The following is a 21,519-nucleotide window of genomic DNA, read 5'->3' as shown; positions in this document are numbered from 1 at the left end:
CTCTGGGCTCACAGGTGGGACCCAGCACCACTGGATGTTGTCCGTATCCATGGTCACTGGGACAGGAGCAGCAGCAGGAAGAAGAAAAGACACTAGCACACCTGATCCTGGAGTGGCACTTGCCTCTGGCTTGGTCCCTCCAGCGCCCTCTGCCGATAAGGCTTAACATCACATGAACTACAAAGGAGAGATGCTTAGAGTTTAGCCCGCCGGTGCAGAGTTAGCACTGAAGGGTGAATCTGGAGCTGAGAGGCAGTGCATTGGTAACTGGCATAAAGGAGTAAAATATGATGCAGAGTGTCAGCCTACTGACACATTGTATAAAATTGGGACATTTTCCGTTTTAAGCTGTTGTTTAATTAACGGGACTCCCCCACCCCCCATTTTCAGTTGTGTTGTGCTTTATACAGTACTTTGCGTTTGCATTTCTTTTCTGTACTTGGAGAGTTTAAAGATACATATAAGGTAAAACATAAGGATTCTTAAAAATGTCTATATAATCAGATAGCAAAGATAAATGGGTGAACTGTGGCTCCAGGGGACCTGTTTGTAGATACCTGCCCTGGACCTTTACACCCCCTTTTAAGAATGGAGATGCACACCTCAGATAGGTCCAAAGTGTTAAAACTGATTGGAATAAAGGGAGGTAATTTTTTTGTGAACGAGGAATGTTCTCTTCTAAAGTGGAAACATGTTTCTTTTTCAAGTTATTTGTTTTTTTAAAACAAGAGGGCATGGTTAGTTTCAGCTTTCTGACTGATAGATGTCATGGTACCGAATCTCTCAGAATCTATGTCTTAACCGCCTCTCTGGGCTTCATCAGACATCTCCTGTAAGAAAGGGAAACACAGAGAAATCAAGGTGATGGTCCTCTGGAATGGGAAAAATGCAGACTATGTTTAGTCTGGAGGTAGACACAGACCTGAAATTTGAGACATAAGAGGCATGAGCTACCAAGTAAAGCTTTTGAATTGAAATCCAGAGACCCGTCTTTGTGTCCTACTACTTATTCGTGGGGTAACTTAGGCAAGTTGCATAATCTGTGTGGGCCTGTTTGGACATCTATAAAATACTCTGACAGTTTCCCTATCTACCTTTCAGGATTGTCAGGAGGATCAGGCGAGATAATAAATGGTTACGGTTCTTTAAAACTGTATTACCATCATTAATACAGTATTTTTAAAACTCTTCATTTATATGAAATCAGACTGAAACAGGGAATGTAAGCCCTAACTTAGAAATAATGCCGTTTTATGGATTTCATGAAAAGCTTGTCTGTTTTGTTGAGCTCTAAGAGGAAGAACCCAGAAATAGTGTTTAAGACTTTCTCCATTCCTCACGTTTTCTTTTTGGATTTATCTATTTTGTGCTTATTGTGTTATAAGAACTTGAACATGCTGTAAATACTCAGTAGCTGGGGCAGATATGGAAGTGCAAGGCTGTGATCCTGTTCGCATTTTTGAGTCCCAGAGGAAAAGTAATTGCTCAGGCAGGCAAATCCTGTTGGATTTGAAAGGTAGGCTGTTTCTCAAAGGGAGCAAAAATCTAATGGTTTGGGTCTAGATATTTCATGAGAGACTGTCTAGAAGCTTAAGTGATAAAATGGAGGTAGGTAGAAATTATCCATGATTTTCTGTAATCACTTGTGAAAGAGGAAATGTTGGCAATGGCCTTGGCTCCCAGTTGGAGGTTATATTCTCCACCAAAGTCATGACGTTGTCTATGTCATGTCTGTCATGACATAGACAATCATGATTATGACCAACAACATACAGCGTCACAAGTAAGAACTGTACATTCTTATAACAGTTACAAATAAGATTACATTTTTAGTTTTATAGTATTTAAATAATTCCACCGACTATGCAGACAGCTGTAGTGTCTGTAACATAGCATAAAGGAACACTCAACTGGATCATAGATTTGGCTTAAGAAATTCAGATACTCATTGTACTAAATAATAAACATTTACTCAGCAATAGTTTAGAAGGTATTTATAGGGAAAATTTGAATGATCTCATCTTCAAACAAAACAGAACAAACAAGGCAGTCTTGGACTGTTTGATCTGCTGTCCCCCTTTTCCTTTCTGAATGTTACGAAAAACATAACTCTGGAATCAGACAGACTGCAGGTCAGACCGGCTTTGCCACTTAGCAGCTGCGTAACTTTGGACACATCATTTCACCTCTTTGACCTTTGCCTCTAGGAAGACTTGCCTCATGGGGTTGTCATAAGGATGAGCAGAAATAGTACCTGCCTGTCAGGAGCCAGTGGAGAATTCGTATGTTCACTTAATATGTTCTCACGCCTGCATATAAGTAGGGATCCTAAGAAAATTGAAAAAAATAGGCCTGCTGACATTCTTATGGGATCCGAGGCTTGTGTGGATATCCTTTGTGGAAACTCAGTTGGCCATCTGTGTGAATCTGTTTCTGGACTCTTTTCTGTTCCGTTGATCTTCTTTCGTCCGATCCAAACGCTCTTGATCGCTTGAAATCAGATCGTATGACTTTTCCAACTCTGGGGTTTTTTCCCCCCAAAACATTGATTAGACGTGGCAAAACTAATAGACATCTTTGTCTTGTTCCTGATCTTAGGGGAAAGTGTTTAATGAGTCCTCTTTAAATATGATGTTAGCTATTGGCTTTTTTAAAATAAGACTTTATTCTTTAGAACAGTTTCAGATTTACAGAAAAATTGAGAAGATAATACTAGAGGGTTCCCATGTACCCCGTGCCTAGTTTCTCACGTTAGTGTGGTATATGTTTTACTTTTAATGAACCAGCATCGATACATACCGAAGTCCACAGTTTATGCGGATTTCCTTAGTTTTGACCTGATGTCCCTCCTCTGCTCCAGGGTCTTATCCAGGATACCCCGTTACATTCCAGTGTCATGTCTCTCTGGGCTTCTTTTGGCTGTGGTGGCAGTTTCTCAGACTCCTTGTTTTTGGTGATGTTGACAGTTCTGGGGGATACTGGCCAGGTATTCTGTAAGATACTACACAGCTAGACTGTCTGATGTTTTCCTCATGATAAGACTGGAGTTCTCAGTTATTAGGACGAAGTCCGCAGAGGTCAAGTGCTGTTCGCATCACACCAGATCAAGGGTGCCTACGGTCCACATGATCTGCGACCATTCACCTTAACCTTGATCATCTGGCTGAGGTAGTGTCTGTTGGGCTTCTCCCCTGTAAAGGTGCTCCCTTTCCTTCCTTTATTTCCATGCTCAGCTCCTCGGGAGGAAGTCAGTACCTGCAGCCCACACCTAAGGGGTGAAGACATATACTCCCCCCTCCTTGAAGACGGACTGGCTACCTAAACTATTGGGAATTTCTCATGGGAGATTTGTCTCTTCTCCCTCATTTATGAACTTATTCAGTCAAGTGTTTTTATCAGAGTATATGTCAGATATTTATATTTAGTGTAAAATTAATGGATATTTACTATGGATATTATTATTTTTTTATTTTTTATTTTTTTGCGGTACGCGGGCTTCTCGCTGTTGTGGCCTCTCCCGTTGCAGAGCACAGGCTCCGGACGCGCAGGCGCAGCGGCCATGGGTCACGGGCCCAGCCGCTCCGCGGCATGTGGGATCTTCCCGGACCCGGGCACGAACCCGTGTCCCCTGCATCGGCAGGCGGACTCTCAACCACTGCGCCACTAGGGAAGCCCTATGGATATTATTTTATACTTTTGGCTACTTTATTTTGTTGCTCAAATTATTCCAGCTTTGGCCATGGGGAGCTCTGTCGGTTGGCTCCTATGCTCCTTTGACATATCCCCACTGGTGAGGTTGTTGTGTTGTTGTTGTTGTTGTTTGTCTTTTAAAGCGCTTCCTCCGTTTCTGGTCCTACCAGATACTTCAGGTTCCTCTTGTGTATCTCCTGTGCCAGTCTGAGAGTCATCTATTTTCTTTACTGGAGAATGGCCTTAAAACCAAGATTTGGGTGCCAAGTGTGCTTGTTGCTCCTGGGGTATTGGTTTTTTCAACGCCTTCTCAGTTGACAAAGCATAGAAATGCATGTCTGTTTACTAAGCTGTGTATATACACATATCCCTATGTAACCGTCTTTATGTCAAGGTCATACCGACGTCTCTAACTCTCATCTGTTAACCACATGGATTGTCCTAGCCTCCTCTTCTTGCTTATCTTTAAATTTCCAATCCAGCAGTGAGAATCTGGCCCTTACCATCCATCATCCATTTCCATAATTGCTCACTTCCATGTACGTGTGTAAGCCCTATTGTAATTAACTCGTACCACCAGGGAAATCCACTTCATCCACTAGAATTCTGTGCTTATATGCAGTGCTTTTGCCTGAGTCTTACAGACTCCACTCATTCCCAGAGTAACTTAGGTCAGCACCTGTTCTTTCCACCCTTTTCAGGGATGTTGTTTGATACATTTACAGTACAGATAGATGCTCGTATCACACTCTATGTTCCTTCCTGGAATCCCCAGCCTCCTAAATGATTTTTGTTTTCTTAATTTACAGCACAAAAAGTGAACCTTAATGAATGTGAAGTTCTATGGGTTTTGACAAATGCATAATGTCACATATTCACCATTACAGTGTCATACAGAATTTTGTACTGCCCTAAAACTCCCTGCGCTTCACCTGTTCATCCCTTCCCTATTCCTTCTAAACTCCTGGCAAACACTGATCACTGTGTTCTCACTATAGTTTTGCCTCGTCCAGGAGGTCATATGATTAGATTCATACAGTATATAGACTTTTTATTCAAGGTGCAAAGAAACGTGTTGATTATCTTGAAATTATTCAGTCAGAGCTGAGCACATTATCACCAGGATTCCAGTTTTCTAAAATAACGGGAAGTGTATTTTTATTGTTACATTATTAGCAAGGGTTCTAATATGGCTTAACCTTTTTTTTAAACATCTTTATTGGAGTATAATTGCTTTACAATGGTGTCTTAGTTTCTGCTGTATAACAAAGTGAATCAGCTACACATACACATATATCCCCATATCGTCTCCCTCCCACCCTCCCTATCCCACCCGTCTAGGTGGTCACAAAGCACCGAGCAGATCTCCCTGTGCTATGCGGCTGCTTCCCACTAGTTGTCTGTTTTACATTTGGCAGTGTATATATGTCCATGCCACTCTCTCACTTCGTCCCAGCTTACCCTTCCCACTCCCCGTGTTCTCAAGTCCATTCTCTACATCTTCGTCTTTATTCCTGTCCTGCCCCTAGGTTCTTCAGAAGCATATTTTCTATTTTTTAGATTCCATATATATGTGTTAGCATATGGCATTTGTTTTTCTCTTTCTGACTTACTTCACTCTGTATGACAGTCTCTAGTCCATCCGCCTCACTACAAATAACTCAATTTTGTTTCTTTTTATAGCTGAGTAATATTCCATTGTATATATGTGCCACATCTTCTTTATCCATTCATCTGTTGATGGACACTTAGGTTGCTTCCATGTCCTGGCTATTGTAAATAGCGCTGCAGTGAGCACTGTGGTACATGACTCTTTTTGAATTATGGTTTTCTCAGGGTATATGCCCAGTAGTGGGATTGCTGGGTCACATGGTAGTTCTATTTTTAGTTTTTTAAGGAACCTCCATACTGTTCTCCATAGTGGCTGTATCAATTTACATTCCCACCAACAGTACAAGAGGGTTCCCTTTTCATCATACTCTCTCCAGCATTTACTGTTTGTAGATTTTTTTTATGATGGCCATTCTAACTGGTGTGAGGTGATATCTCATTGTAGTTTTGATTTACATTTCTCTAAGGATTAGTGATGTTGAGCATCCTTTCATGTGTTTGTTGGCAGTCTGTATATCTTCTTTGGAGAAATGTCTATTTAGGTCTTCTGTCCATTTTGGATTGGGTTGTTTGTTTTTTTGATATTGAGCTGCTTGTATATTTTGCAGATTAACCCTTTGTCAATTGCTTCGTTTGCAAATATTTTCTCCCATTCTGAGGGTTGTCTTTTTGTCTCGTTGATGGTTTCCCTTCCTGTGCAAAAGCTTTTAAGTGTCATTAGGTCCCATTTGTTTATTTTTGTTTTTATTTCCATTTCTCTAGGAGGTGGGTCAAAAAGGATCTTGCTGTGATTTATGTCATAGAGTGTTCTGCCTGTGTTTTCCTCTAAGAGTTTTATAGTGTCTGGCCTTACATTTAAGTCTTTAATCCGTTTTGAGTTTATTCTTGTGTATGGTGTTAGGGAGTGTTCTAATTTCATTCTTTTACATGTAGCTGTCCAGTTTTCCCAGCACCACTTATTGAAGAGGCTGTCTTTTCTCCAGTGTATATTCTTGCCTCCTTTATCAAAGATAAGGTGACCATATGTGCGTGGGTTTATCTCTGGGCTTTCTATCCTGTTCCATTGATCTATATTTCTGTTTTTGTGCCAGTACCATGCTGTCTTGATTACTGTAGCTTTGTAGTATAGTCTGAAGTCAGGGAGCCTGATTCCTCCAGCTCCATTTTTCTTTCTCAATATTGCTTTGGCTATTCAGGGTCTTCTGTGTTTCCATACAAATTGTGAAATGTTTTGTTCTAGTTCTGTGAAAAATGCCATTGGTAGTTTGATAGGAATTGCATTGAATCTGTAGATGGCTTTGGGTAGTATAGTCATTTTCACAATGTTGATTCTTCCAATCCAAGAACATGGTATATCTCTCTATCTGTTTGTATCATCTTTAATTTTTTTTCATCAGTGTCATAGTATTCTGCATACAGGTCTTTTGTCTCCTTAGGTAGGTTTATTCCTAGGTATTTTATTCTTTTTGTTGCAGTGGTTAGTGGGCATATTTCCTTAATTTCTCTTTCAGATTTTTCATCATTACTGTATAGGAATGCCAGAGATTTCTGTGCATTAATTTTGTATCCTGCTACTTTACCAAATTCAGTGATTAGCTCTTGTAGTTTTCTGGTAGCATCTTTAGGATTCTCTATGTATAGTATCATGTGACAGCTTTACTTCTTCTTTTCCGATTTGGATTCCTTTTCTTTTTTGTCTCTGATTGCTGTGGCTAAAACTTCCAAAACTTTGTTGAATAATAGTGGTGAGAGTGACAATCTTGTCTTGTTCCTGGTCTTAAGTGGAAATGGTTTCAGTTCTTCACCACTGAGAACGATGTTCGCTGTGGGTTTGTCATATATGGCCCTTATTATGTTGAGGTAGGTTCCCTCTGTGCCTGCTTTCTGGAGGGTTTTTATCATAAATTGGCGTTGAATTTTGTCGATAGTTTTTCTGCATCTATTGAGATGATCATATGGTTTTTCTCCTTCAATTTTTTAATATGATTTATCACATTGATTTGCGTATATTGAAGAATCCTTGCATTCATGGGATAAACCCCACTTGATCATGGTGTATCATCCTTTTAATGTGCTGCTGGATTCTGTTTGCTAGTATTTTGTTGAGGATTTTTGCATCTGTGTTCCTCAGTGATATTGGCCGGTAGTTTTCTTTCTTTGTGACATCTTTGTGTGGTTTTGATATCAGGGTGATGGTGGCCTCATAGAATAAGTTCGGGAGTGTTCCTCCCTCTGCTCTATTTTGGAAGAGCTTGAGAAGGATAGGTGTTAGCTCTTCTCTGAATGTTTGGTAGAGTTCACCTGTGAAGCCATCTGGTCCTGGGCTTTTGTTTGTTGGAAGATTTTTAATCACAGTCTCAATTTCAGTGCTTGTGATTGGTCTGTTTATACTTTCTATTTCTTCCTGGTTCAGTCTCGGAAGGTTGTGCTTTTCTAAGAATTTGTCCATTTCTTCCAGGTTGTCCATTTTATTGGCATAGAGTTGCTTGTAGTAATCTCTCATGATCCTTTGGATTTCTGCAGTGTCAGTTGTTACTTCTCCTTTTTCATTTCTAATTTTACTGATTTGAGTCTTCTCCCTTTTTTTCCTGATGAGTCTGGCTAATGGTTTATCAATTTTGTTTATCTTCTCAAAGAACCAGCTTTTAGTTTTATTGATCTTTGCCATGGTTTCCTTCATTTCTTTTTCATTTATTTCTGATCTGATCTCTATGATTTCTTTCCTTCGCTAACTTTGGATTCTGTTTGTTCTTCTTTCTCTAATTGCTTTAGGTGCAAGGTTAGGTTGTTTATTCGAGATGTTTCCTGTTTCTTAAGGTAGGATTGTATTGCTATAAACTTCCCTGTTAGAACTGCTTTTGCTGCATCCCATAGGTTTTGGGTTGTCATGTTTTCATTGTCATTTGTTTCTAGGTATCTTTTTATTTCCTCTTTGATTTCTTCAGTGATCTCTTGGTTATTTAGTAGTGTATTGTTTAGCTTCCATTTGTTTGTATTCTTTACAGATTTTTTCCTGTAATTGATATCTAGTCTCCTAGCATTGTAGTCAGAAAAGATACTTGATACTTTTTTCTTTTCCCCTACCCAGGTACATGGGGAGTTTCTTGCCTTTTGGGAAGTCTGAGGTCTTCTGCCACTGTTCAGTAGGTGTTCTATAGGAGTTGCTCCACATGTAGATGTATTTCTGATGTACTTGTGGGGAGGAAGGTAATCTCCACGTCTTATTCCTCTGCCATCTTGAAGGTCTCCTCCTTAACATTTTTTTTAAGTAGATGTTTTTCTTGAAGGGCTAGGAAAACTGGTGAGGCAATATTTTTATGCCTATTGTAGAGCTGTTTAATGAGTAACTTAAGGTAAGAAATGTTATGCTTTTAGCATTCTATATTCAAATTAGGAACGATGGGGCCTTCTCTGAGCTCTGTGGGACTCTTTTTTTTTTAATGACTTAAAATTTTGTCTCTCTCTACTGTTGATAATCCAGAAAATCCTTTTGACTTTTAAATATTGTCGGGATGACCACTGTATTGTGTGTTGCCGTGCAATTCTAGCCCACGTTTGTATTTGTAATTGTCTTAGCAATCCTTGGCTGATGAGAGAAGAAGGTATACTTAATATGTAATGATATATTTGCTTGCAAGAGAAGGCCAAAGGCTGTCACTGTGCAATGTCTAAAAGATGTCTCCACAATTGGAAGAAAGAATAGCAGGACCACCCTAAAGGACCCATACTTCAGTCTGTATCATATTCATGTTTCAAGCAACAATTTACTACTCAGAAAACAGGCTGTCTCTATCAGCATGAAATTATTGTTATTAAACAGAATTTTAGTTTTTATTTTTAATATGAATATATATTTTTAGAACTATGGAATAAAGAAATATAAACATAAATAACATATACCACCATTGATGTTTATATTTAATTAAGTAATTTAAATAGAATAACATATTAATACTGTGGGGTATAGAAGAATTGTTTTTCACTTTATAATGAACTAGATACAACTCAAGATTAAAAAACAGTGATTTAGCACCTGGCAAGTTTTCAGTAAATATTAGTAGTTAGTGTTCTGGTTTTACATTGTAGGAGTTTTCAGTAACACACTAGGGTCCTCTTACCATCTTCCTTTCCCCACACTTCGGCTGCATTCAGTCCTGCAGCTCAGGCAAATTGCCCCCTTCTTCCCCCACCCAAAGCAGCTCTCAGCACAGTCCACGGCAGTGGCCCAATTACCAGTCCATAGACATAGTATATGCCACCCTCTTTTCTGCAGCGCTGCCCTCTAGGACAGCATTCTCTTCTGCTTTTTCACCCTCCTCCTTTGTTTCTAGTTTTTGTTCCTCTTGTTCTTTAAACACTAGCGTTCTCTGATGTTCTTCCTTTACCCATACCTCTCTTTGTTCATTATATCTTTTTTCATTTGAATTTTTGAATTAACATACAGAAAAATCGACTGTGTGTGTGTTTGTGTAGTGCTGTGAATTTTAACACATGTATAGATGTGTGTAACCACTACCACAGACAGGACACAGAACAGTTCCATCACCCCTTGTGCTGTTCATTTGCCGTCGTTCCCTCCCCCATCCCTAACCCTTGGTGATCACCAACTGGCTTGTTCTCCATCAGTATAGTTTTGTCTTTTGGAGACTATCATATAAATGGAATCACACATATGAACTTCGGTAGTATTCCATTTTAATTTTTCTATTGCGCTTTTTGCTGTATATATTTGTACAGATTGTATTTGTGGTTACTAGGGATGACAATATATATACTTAACATTCTACAGTCTGCTTAGAATCAATATTTTATCATGTCTAGTGGGGTATAGTAACCATACCACCATAAAGGTCCCTTTACCCTTCCTTCCCGTCAGTATGGTGTATGATACTTATGTTCATTGAAAACCAGATGTTGTAAGTTTTGCTTTCAACTGTCAGATAATTAAAGAACTTAATTGGAGAAGGATCTATTATATTTACCCAAATGTTTTTCATTCTGTTGCTCTTCATTTCTGATGTACCAGATTTTCTGCTGGTGTGATTGCCTTTCTGTCTGAAAAAGTGCCTTCAGTTTTTTTGTGTGGGGTCTGTAAATTCTCTTAGCACTTCATCTGAGAATACCTTTCTTTCACCTTGATTCCCAAAGGATATTTTTGCTGGATATAAACTTCTGTGTTGACAGTTTTCTTTCAGCATTTTAAAAATGTTGTTATATATTCTTCTGGCCTCCATGATTTCTGGTGAGAGATCCACAGTCTTTCAAATCTTTGTTTTCCTAGAAGTAATATGTCGTTTTGGGGGGTGGTTTTCAAGATTTTTTCCTTTGTTTTTAGTGTTCAACGGTTTGGGTTTGATGTGTCCAGACATGGACTTCTCTGTGTTTATCTTTTTGGGGGTTTTCCGAGCTTCTTGAATGTATAGGTTTATGTTTTTTGTCAAACTTAAGAATTTCAGCCGTATTTCTTCAAATATTTTTGTGCCCCACACTCTTTTCCTCTCCTTCTGGGCCTCTGATGACATGAATGCTTGACCTTTGGCCATTGTCCCGTAGGTCCCTTAGGCTATGGTCATCCCCCTGCCTTTTCTCCTCATTGTTCAGATTTGATTGTTTCTGTTGACTTGTCTTCCAGTTCACTGCCTCTTTGCTCTGTCATCTCCATTCCGGTATTGAGCCCATCCAGTGAGTTTTTCTGATTTTGATTCTTGTAGTTTTCAGTTTTGCAATTCACATTTGGTTCTTCTCTGTATTTTCTGCTTTTTTAAAAAAAATTTTTTCTGAAACTTTTGTTTCAAGAGTGTTCACTTTTACTTGTTGGGGCATTTATATTATAGCTGCTTTAAAGTCCTTGTGAGATAATTCCAACAGCTGTGTCATTTCAGCCCTGGCATCTGCCGATTGTCTTTTCTGATGCATCTTGAGGTTTTCTGGTGCTTCATATACTGAGTAATTTTGGATTTGATCTTGATTATTATGAGACTCGGGTTCTGGTTTAAGAGGAAAATGTATTATTTACTTGGCCACTGTTTCTCCTTCTGTTTTCCTGGGTGTTTATCCCTGTCTCTTATTCTTTTCCTTCCATATTTTGTCCTCTGTAACCTCCTTCTGTGACTTCTGGGAGACTATTCCAGTTTGTTTTCTAACTGAATCTTTTATTTAGATTACAATCTGTTTAACTGCCTTCACTGCGGTTTTTAATTTGACAAGTGTGTTTCTACCTGGAGCACTGTTTCTAGTAACTTAGGTCAGTCCCTCATCGTGGCTCTCTGTTCTGTCGTATTGATTTAGTGTCCTCTTGAATCTTGTTTTAAAAACAGAAACCAGTTTCTCAGGTTTTGTCCTTTTCTGGAAGGAATTGTGTTTTCTAGGGCAAAAGGGGTGAGGGAGGGGGAGCAGATGCTCCCTCTTTATTTACACCTGTTGGCTCTTTGCTCATCTTCACACACACATGTCAGTGTCTGTCTGTTAGAAGTTGGGAAGGGTTCTAACTCAGCATAGGCCTCTGTTACACACGTTTCAGCCTGGAGGAAGGAAGACTGAAAGGCCGTGGGATTGCTGGTGGGGAGGAAGAAGGAAAGGAGCCTGTGCTTTCTGCCCAGCCTGGCCCACCTGTTCCTGCTTAAAATGGGAGCAGGTATGGCCAAGGGGCTTTCTCCTAGGCCTCAGAAGCTTGAGTGCTCCCAGAGGCTCTGCTTGGGTGTGCGGGGACTCCCTGCCTGCTGCCCTGCCATAGGGTGCCTTGGCCAACGTGTTACTTTTCCTTTGCTGAGTCACAGATTGGTCTATCCTTCTGTTCCTGGTTTCCTAGTGTACAGAAAAGTGTATTATTAGAGGTTATCACCCACCCCATGTTTAGTTTCCATTGTAGGGAATAAAGGGAGTTAAAGTAATGCCCTCAAGAAAAGCTCTTTATTCACCGTTTGGTTTTTTTAATGCTTGTCTTCAAATGTCATTAGCAATTAAGTGAAAGGCATAACAACATAATGACTTTGCAAGTGCCAGGATCCATTTTGAGTGCAGAAGGCACCAAATTTATCTGAAAATACGCAGCACACTCTCTGCCCTTATACAGATTTTACTGAGACTGTAACTGAGCCTAGAAGAAAATTAAATATATTTGGATCCAGCTGTGTTGGCACTGTATAATATTTCTCACCGCTTTTTGATGAGAAAATACTTTCTATTGTCCACATGTGATAGAAACATAAGTTCCTCTCGAAACCAAGTGCAAATACTTACTGGGAAGTAAAATACCAGTTGCTCTTTGGAGACTGTACTTGGAGGGATCTGAAAGAGTCAGCTGGTTCTTTCTTAACCTGTATTCTGAAACCTGTGTTTAATTTGCTCGTAACTGACTGTGGTTGGGGAAATTCCCCCCTTAGAAGCTACTAGGCTGCAAGGTGGGAATTCTCCCAGGCTCCCTGCCCTTGGAAATCGCTTTCTGAGGTCATATTGACGAGTGAATTTGATCAAACCAACCAACAGCAGTGGCAGTGCAAACCTTTCTGACTTGGCGGTATGTTTCAAAGTCCATGTGGCAGTCAGAATCACGCTTAATTAAGAAAACGATAGAAAAGAAGGAAGATGATAATGGAGGAAAGAATTCATTGACTCATTATGTGGAAATATAGAAGCATTCTACATATCCCATAATGGGCTATTTCTAATGAATGTTTATTTTAATGGAATGAATATTTTGTAACCATTAGAAATTATAACTGTGAAGACTGTGTAACAACATGAAAGCGTACAAATGATATGTTAACAGGGGGCAAAAGGCTCATATATTGCAATTATATAAAAATACAGGGCTTTCCTGGTGGCGCAGTGGTTGAGAGTCTGCCTGCCGATGCAGGGGACACGGGTTCGTACCCCGGTCCGGGAAGATCCCACGTGCCGCGGAGCAGCTGGGCCCGTGAGCCATGGCCGCTGCGCCTGCGCGTCCGGAGCCTGTGCTCCGCAACGGGAGAGGCCACAACAGTGAGAGGCCCGTGTACCGCTAAAAAAAAAAAAAAATAAATTAAAAAAATACATATGTTTATGTCAAATCTTAGAAGGGAATCCATAGGAGTGGTTACTGGGGTGTGTGGATAATCTTATACTTTTCCCCCTCTCATTTATAAACTGCTATTAAATGATTTTTATCACCTAAAAATAGAGGGTTTTTTGTTTGTTTTTTAAAGCAAACAAACTAGTAATCAGATGAGGTTTACCAACCAATATGAAAAACTCTGTGTTTGGTCTGAAATGAAAACATTAACCCCTTCAGTGTTGACTACTGATTTTTGCTTAGCTAATCTTCTACCAATTTTGTATTTACCTCTGTTATGAATATTTACAAATTTAATGAGAACTCTATCCAGAAACCCAGTTAACATATAACAGCTGACATATTGTATTTAGTATCTGACAAGGAGTATTTTGCACTTCCTTATAGTGCTAGAAGCTTATTAAGTCTAAATTTTATATTACATGTTGAGACATTAAAACATACCATGCAATCTCAACTGCAATCATTTGCATGAGAACAATGGACCAAGCAACTCTAGGAAGCATAGCTGTTACTATGGAATATCCTGATAGGACATGAGGAATGGAACTTAAAAATACTGACTTTTATATGTGCTACTCTGTCTAAACTCAGTGTGTTCTGTGCTGACTGGACAGAACCTGAAACGATGGATCCAAGTCCTCGCGTCACATTTTAGGATGAATACAGTGTCCAGTGCATCAAGATGTCACGAGATCTAGAAATCGCTTCCTCTGAACAATCTGTTAATGTTCAGAGCTAAGTGTCTGTAGCTGAGAAGACAAGACTAAGGAGTTATACGAGGAGAATTGTCTTCTGGAAGGAAGAACACTGGAATTGTGTTGTTCTAGAAATAGAAGGTGAAAGTTAAAAGCAGGCAGATTTTCAGCTCGAAATATAGAAACTTATAATTACAGGCACCCTCCAGCTCAGCCATGAAATTGATTTTCTCATGAGCTTCCGTGTTACTGGCACGGGGTTGGGTGGGGAGCTGGGTGGGAGGGGGATTGTTAAGGGGGAGGAGCTACAAGATGATCCCCTGACTTCTTGCAGCTGGAAAATTTTGTTACTCTAAGTCATTTGCTTTGTCTTCGCAGCAGGTCTCCCTGCCTGCCCGCCTTCCTCCCTCCCTCCCTCCCTTTTTTCTTCCTTTCTGGAAAATCCTACAAGTATCATGATATTGTAAACTTCAATTTTTTTTTCTAATTTATATATATATATATTTTTTTCAAACAACTTTTAATTGAAGTATAGTTGATTTACAATGTTGTGTTAGTTTCAAGTGTATAGCAAAGTGATTCAGTTTTATATTTTTTTTTCAGATTCTTTTCCATTGTAGGTTATTACAAGGTATTCAGTATAGTTCCCTGTGCCATACAGCAGGTCCTTGTTGTTTCTGCTTTACATTTTTAATTGAGGTATAATTTACATACAACAGAGTGTACAGACCTTAGTGTTCAGTTCATGCATTTTGACAACTGCATACGTTTGTGAGAATATTTAGAACATTTCCATCATCCCAGAAAATTCCCTCTTCTCCCTTTCCAGTCAGTCCCCTCCATCCCCACCCCAGAGGCAACTGCTTTCTGATTTCTATCTAGTAGATTAGGTTTGTCCTCGTACTTTATATAAATGGAATTATTAAGTATATATTACTTTCTTATTTTCGCCAACAAAATGCTTTTGAGATTTATTTTTTATTTAGCCAACAAAGTAACAGTTGTTACAGTTATAAGAAGCTCTTTGTTTTTTTTTACTGAACAGTACAGATACCACAGTTTGCTTATCCATTCCCCTATTGATGGATATTAGGTGGTTCCTAGTTTTGGGTTCTCATGAGTATCGCTGTTGGGTATATTTTTGTACAGGTCTTTTTTTTTTTTTTCTTTTTGCGGTACGTGGGCCTCTCACTGTTGTGGCCTCTCCCATTGCGGAGCACAGGCTCTGGACGCGCAGGCTCAGCGGCCATGGCTCATGGGCCCAGCCGCTCCGTGGCATGTGGGATCTTCCCGGACCGGGGCACAAACCCGTGTCCCCTGCATCGGCAGGCGGACTCTCAACCACTGTGCCACCAGGGAAGGCCTGTACAGGTCTTTTTGAGAAACATGTTTCTATTCCTGTTTGGTAAATTCCTAAGGGTGAAATTTCTGGGTCATAGAGTAGATATATGCTTAGCTGGAGTAGAACAGACAAATATTTCTTCAGTTAACTTTGTGCCAAATCATCCCCAACAATTAGTATTGTCAATTTTTTTAAATAGAAATTTATTTATTTATATTTGGCTGCGTTGGGTCTTTGTTGCTATGCACAGGCTTTTTCTAGTTGCGGCGAGCGGGGGCTACTGATTGCGGTGCACAGTGGTTAAGAATCCGCCTGCCAATGCATCCGGGAAGATCCCACATGCTGCAGAGCAACTAAGCCTGTGCGCCACAACTGCTGAAGCCTACGTGCCCTAGAGCCTGCGCGCTACCACTGCTGAGCCCGGTTGCTGCAACTACTGAGACCCGTGCACCTAGAGCCCGTGATCTGCAACAAGAGAAGCCATCACAATGAGAAGCCCGCGCACTGCAACGAAGAGTTAGCCCCCGCTTGCTGCAACTAGAGAAAGCCTGTGCATAGCAGTGAAGACCCAACACAGCGGGAAAAAAAAAAAGATTTCCATCTTGGGCAAGCAAAAATGAATGGTGGTGCCGTTAACTGAGGCAGTGAAGATAGGGGAGTCCAGTTTGAGGGAAGATGAAGAGTTTAGTTTTAGAGACCTTGAGAGTCAGATATTTGTAGGAACTTCAAGGTAGAGATAAGTAGTAAGCAGTTGGCTATATGAGTCAAGGAGTTTTGGAGAGCTATGTAGAGCAGAAAAATTTTTTTTAATTTAAAAATATTTAAATTAAAATTTTAATATTAAAAATATTTAAATTTAAATATTTTAAATTTAAATATTAAAATTTTAAGTTTAAAACTAAAATAGAATAGAAATATACAGAATTCTGGGGATCACCAACATTTAAGAGGAAGAGGAGACTAGACAGAGCTTACAGATAAGTGAAAGGGAAACTGGGAGAGTATGTCATTGAATACAAGGAAATAGTTATGAATGGATCGTTAAATAATAGTGAAATATTTTCTAGGCAGGTGTTGTACACATAATATTGGGCAAATTTGACTTAGTTCCACTTTTCTAAGAAGCAGCAAATTATTCAATGCTTTGAAATTATTCAATGCTTTTATCTTTTACACTCCATTCATTCACGGCCTTTATCTTTTAGTGTTTATCTTGCTGTATATTAGGCACTCTCCTACGGATAGGAGATACAGAGATGAATAAAAGTTAGTGTCTGTCATACTCTTTCTGTAAAAGACATGCAAACAGATAATTCAGTACAAACAAAAAGGGTCTCTAAGTAAAAAGATTGTAGGAAGTGCTGTAGGAGCTGGAAGAAAGACCTCCCAGCTCTTCTGTGCCTTTCACATGCTACTCTTTTTACATGAGTCGCACTATTCCTGCTTCTTCACCCACATACATGGCCGTCAAAACTGAGCTCAAACAACTTTCTGAAAGCTTTCTTTGACTTCCTTGTGGGTTTTATTTCATTCTTTAAGAAAAATGGTAACGTATTGGACAACATATCTCTAAAGCAATCACTAAAAAGGGAGAGAGGGAAGGAGGGAGGAAAAAGAACCAAAATTGAAAAAAAATAGTATATAGAGCTCATTATAAGAAATTCAAATAAAACAGATAATACAAGGAAGATCACCCAGGATCACACCACCTAGAAATAGTCATTATTAACATTAGGTTAACACTGTCTGGATATATCCTTACAGGTTCATATGTATAAAAGGAGGGATAGAAATAATTTTACATAATTAGGGTCATATTATATATGCTATTTTAATATTAAGTGCTTAATTTCACTTTTAAAAGATAAACTTCAGGGGCTTCCCTGGTGGCGCAGTGGTTGAGAGTCCGCCTGCCGATGCAGGGGACACGGGTTTGTGCCCCGGTCCGGGAGGATCCCACGTGCCGCAGAGCGGCTGGGCCCGTGAGCCATGGCCGCTGAGCCTGCGCGTCCGGAGCCTGTGCTCCGCAACGGGAGAGGCCACAACAGTGAGAGGCCCGGGTACCGGAAAAACAAACAAACAAACAAAAACTTCACATGAAGAGCTCTCTCCAAGAGGTAGTAATTACTAAAAGATCCATTTAAGGTTAACAAAATAATAACATAAAACATTGAAGCTTTAGTGATTTTTACAAGCTGTAAGTCTCTATATGTTTTACTTTCCAACAGCTTGATGTGACTCTGCTGAGAGTGATGAAGAAATTAACATCTTAGCTGCTGCCTTACCTTTCTTGCCACCGCCCCCCAACTGCTTCCTGATTTTCACCTATAATTCCATTGTCACTGTTTATTATGTTTGTCTACTTTTCTGTAACCTAATCCATATTTGTTCTCAGCTCAGTATTTACATGGATTTAGATCTCGCTGTCATCTCTAATGTCATGGCCTCTGGCTTCTCCAGCCCAGAGTTCTGTATTTTTATTCACCTCTTGGTTGCCTAGATTTCATCATCAAGTAGTTTTCTTAAGAAGGATCCCAGTGGTCCTTGAAGTCCTCTATACCGTCTGTCTGCCGTCTTTATACTCCAATGACAACTTGGCTGGGCATAAATTTGTTGGGTCATGCTTTCTTTCCCCTGAACTTTTGACATTTCTCCTCTGTCTCCTGGAATTGTGTTGAACTCAAAGTAGTTTTTTTCTTTACTACTCCTTCCCTCCCGACCCCACCCCCAACCTTTAATGAATCAGAATTGCAGTTTTCAGAGAATATACATGAGTTCTTTAAAACCTTCTCACTCACTGCAGTTGAGAGAACTATTACTAGGAAGGACCACCACAGCTATGAGACTCTGATGTGAGCCAAGGTATTTTTGGAGTATTAACCATGCATCTTTGTTTTCCTTTATAGAGATAATTGATGACCTTGCCAACCTGGTGGAGAATACCGATGAGAAACTTCGCACCGAAACCAGGCGTGTGAATCTGGTGGACAGGAAGTCCACGTCTTGTGGTAAGAGATTGCTGTAGTTATAGCTCTGCCTCTTTAATCATTTGCGGATAAGCTTCCCACGTTGGTCTCATTTCACCGCAGGGATTTGGTTGCTCTTCTAGTACAGGCAGTTTCATGTGATGAAGCATTGAAATTGCTAGAAGATCCCTAAATCTTGTTAAAGTGAAATGAATTGTTATGAGGGCAGGGGAAGTATAATGCGTTGTTAATTTTGTTTTAATTTAAAGTAAGAAACCTTCCTGTATGCTTACCGAGAATAATAGTTTGGGAAGTTCTATGACATCCTGCAGACTGGTGGTGGCAGATCTCATGGGTTTTAAAGGCGATCTTGCTTGTTTTGTGCCTGTTTTAGTCACAGGCTTCATTGTTGAAGCTTGAGCCGTAGAGCAGGTAAGAGCACAGATTCTAAAGTCCAAATGAGTGTATATCCTGTTATTTAGTGAAGTTATCATTTCTTAATACCTTGTACGTAAAATGAGGAAACACGGGCCAAAATAAGAATCACTGGGAATGACTCTTAAAGTGCTGATTCCCTGGCCCTCCCGTCGAGATTCTGATTGAGTAGGGCTAGATTGGGGTTCAAGAGTGTTCGTCATTTAACAAGTGCACCAGGCAATCCCGATGTGGGTCCTTGCTCTTCGGCAGAAGTTCTGATGCACGTTTTTGTGGGGTTTCAATGATCTATTATTGCTTGTGCACAGTGCCTTGCCCACAGGTAAGTGACATTGAATGGTGGTGACACTAGCAGTAATCACAGTCATGGTTATTTGATCCTTCATTTCACAAAGATGCACCACGTTTATAAGGCTAATAACTTTGTTATAAATAGAAGTGCAGTAGCACTAAAAAAAACCTAACGATCTGAGCACATGCTTTGCCTGACTTTTAGCCCTTTCAGTATGAAAAATATACTGGATCCCTCCCACCTATCCAGTTTTACAACAAGGATCTCTGTGTGAGGTTCATCTGGGATGCACAGCTTGAGAAGTGTTACCTTCCTTGCCTGTGTGTGTGGTTAAACAGAAATCTAGAGCAACAGGGCGATGGAGGACCGGGCAAATATGGACTCTGGAATCTCAGAGGAAGTGGAACTTGGAGGTGCCCACCTGCTGCCCTTTTATCACCTGTCTCCTCCCTGTAACCTGGCAGTTCTCATCCACCAGATAGCAAGCCACTCTGTGCTTCTGCGCCTGTAGGCATGTGCTTCTTTCTACTTCCTGCGCAAAGCAAAGCCTCCTTGATTTTGCTTTATCGGCCTTCTCATAACTTCTAACCGTAGGGATGTTGTTCTTTGCACCAGATCCTGAAACTTTGGCGACAGAGATAGATGGGTTCACTCCCACCTCCATCTGTTATTATCTTCGATTCTTATATAAACTTACTCTTTCTGAACTTTAGTTTCCTTGGCTGTTAAAAAAAAAATAGATGACCTGGTTATAAAAATGAAATTGTATAAAATATGTAAAGTGTCCGACACTCGCCATCGTCCCTGAATTTCCATATTTTATGCAGACAGGCAGTAGAGCACGATAGTTAAGAGCCTGGGCCCCAGAGCCTGGGCTCAAATCCCAGCTCTGCCATTCACTGGCTGTGTGACCTTGTGAAAACCCGCTCCCCTTTGCCTCGATTTTCCCATCTCTGAAATGGGAATAATAATGGTACATATCTTAGAGGGTTGTTGTAAGGAATAAATGAGTTAATGTAGGTAAAGATATAGATGATATAGAGGTAGGTAGGTAAGTAGATAGATAGGTAGGGATATACAGCCCTTACAGCAGTTATTAGCAAATAATAAGCAGTGAGCAAGTATTAGCCATTATCTTTATATGTTGAAAGTAGGAAGAATCTTCCAGTTAAGAGACAACATTCCTGAGGTCTTTTTCATGCACTAAGCAATCATGCACTAAGCAAGTAAGATTTTGTATTTGCAACATAGAGGCCCTCACCACATGCCATTCATGACGTCATAATGAAGAATATGGCTTCTACTGTTGCCAAGTTTTTATTTTGTAGTTTTACTTGGTGTTGCTCTTCATAGCCATAAATGTCCATAAAATCTTCTGAGCTGAGCTGTTTAATTTTTTTTGAAAACAGGAGAAATTTAGAGATGCCCAGAATTACTAAAATGCATGTTTTTTAAACATGTGTTGGTATCTTAAAATGTGTTAAGTGTGAATTGATCTCATGCCCCCTTTATATTTACTTATAAGTATCTATATTATCTGTGTTAGAATTATATGTAGTGATTCAGAAGGGGGAGGTACAACAGTACAACAGATGCTGAAAGAAGAAATTTCTCCAATTTTTTTCAATGGAAATACTTTAGAGAATTCTTTCTCTTATCTCTTCAATTTCCCCCCTAATATTTATTTAGCAGTTCTATCGATAGTATAGCAACACCACATAACTATCCTTATATCATTTGTGGTGCCTGATAACTTTAAAGAAAAATGTTTTGCATTTGTATTTGTTCAAGGGACCTTTGCAATTATGTATGTGCTTGTCGACAAGCAGTGCTAGTTTTGCATATTGATGGAGGTTCAGCGTGTGGCTCCAAAGGTCTAGGGAGGTTAGACTTGTATTCATGACCCCCATTAATTAACTTCTAAGTCTTCCCCTGATTAGTATTAAGCCTTGGAACTCAGGGTATATTGTGCAATTTACTGATTAGGTCTAGCAGCCCTTAGCAACATTAGCCTGACCTTTTAAAAAAAAAAAAAAAAAAAAGTTTTTATTTTGGTAAAGTATACCTAACATAAACTTTACCCTTGTAAGTCTTTTTAAGCATGCAGTTCAGTGGCGTTAAATACATTCACATTGTTGTGCATTTACCACCACCATCCGTGTATCTCCAGAACTTCTTCATCTTCCCAAACTGCAAGTCTGCACCCATTAAACACTAACTCCCCATTCCTCGCCCAGCAGCCCCTGTTAGCCACCACTCTGCTTCCTGTCTCTACAAACATGACTACTCTAGGTACCTCATATAAGTGGAACCGTACAGTATTTGTCCTTTTGTATCTGGCTTATTTCACTTAGTGTAATATCTTCAGTATTCCTCTTTGTTGTACCATGTGTCAGGAATTTCCTTCCTTTTTCAGGCTGAATACTATTCCACTG

General features: G+C 39.8%; 1 protein-coding gene across 5 annotated transcripts in view; it reads left to right on the top strand.

Annotated features, from left to right (window-relative positions):
- STX8 (syntaxin 8) overlaps window positions 1-21,519 on the top strand; it is a 251,735-nt gene that overhangs the window by 126,526 nt on the left and 103,690 nt on the right. For all 5 annotated transcript variants that reach the window (XR_011377098.1, XR_009560246.2, XR_011377097.1 and 2 more), the window contains exon 7: window positions 18,298-18,399. Coding sequence is in view for 1 of the 5 variants with exons in the window: in XM_030861422.2 (XP_030717282.1) it covers window positions 18,298-18,399 (102 nt within the window). In the remaining 4 variants the exon portion in view is untranslated. The remainder of the gene's footprint in view (window positions 1-18,297; window positions 18,400-21,519) is intronic.

The sequence above is a fragment of the Globicephala melas genome, chromosome 20 (assembly GCF_963455315.2).
Source record: "Globicephala melas chromosome 20, mGloMel1.2, whole genome shotgun sequence".
NCBI lineage: Eukaryota > Metazoa > Chordata > Mammalia > Artiodactyla > Delphinidae > Globicephala > Globicephala melas.
This window is presented reverse-complemented; position numbering and strand designations above follow the sequence as displayed.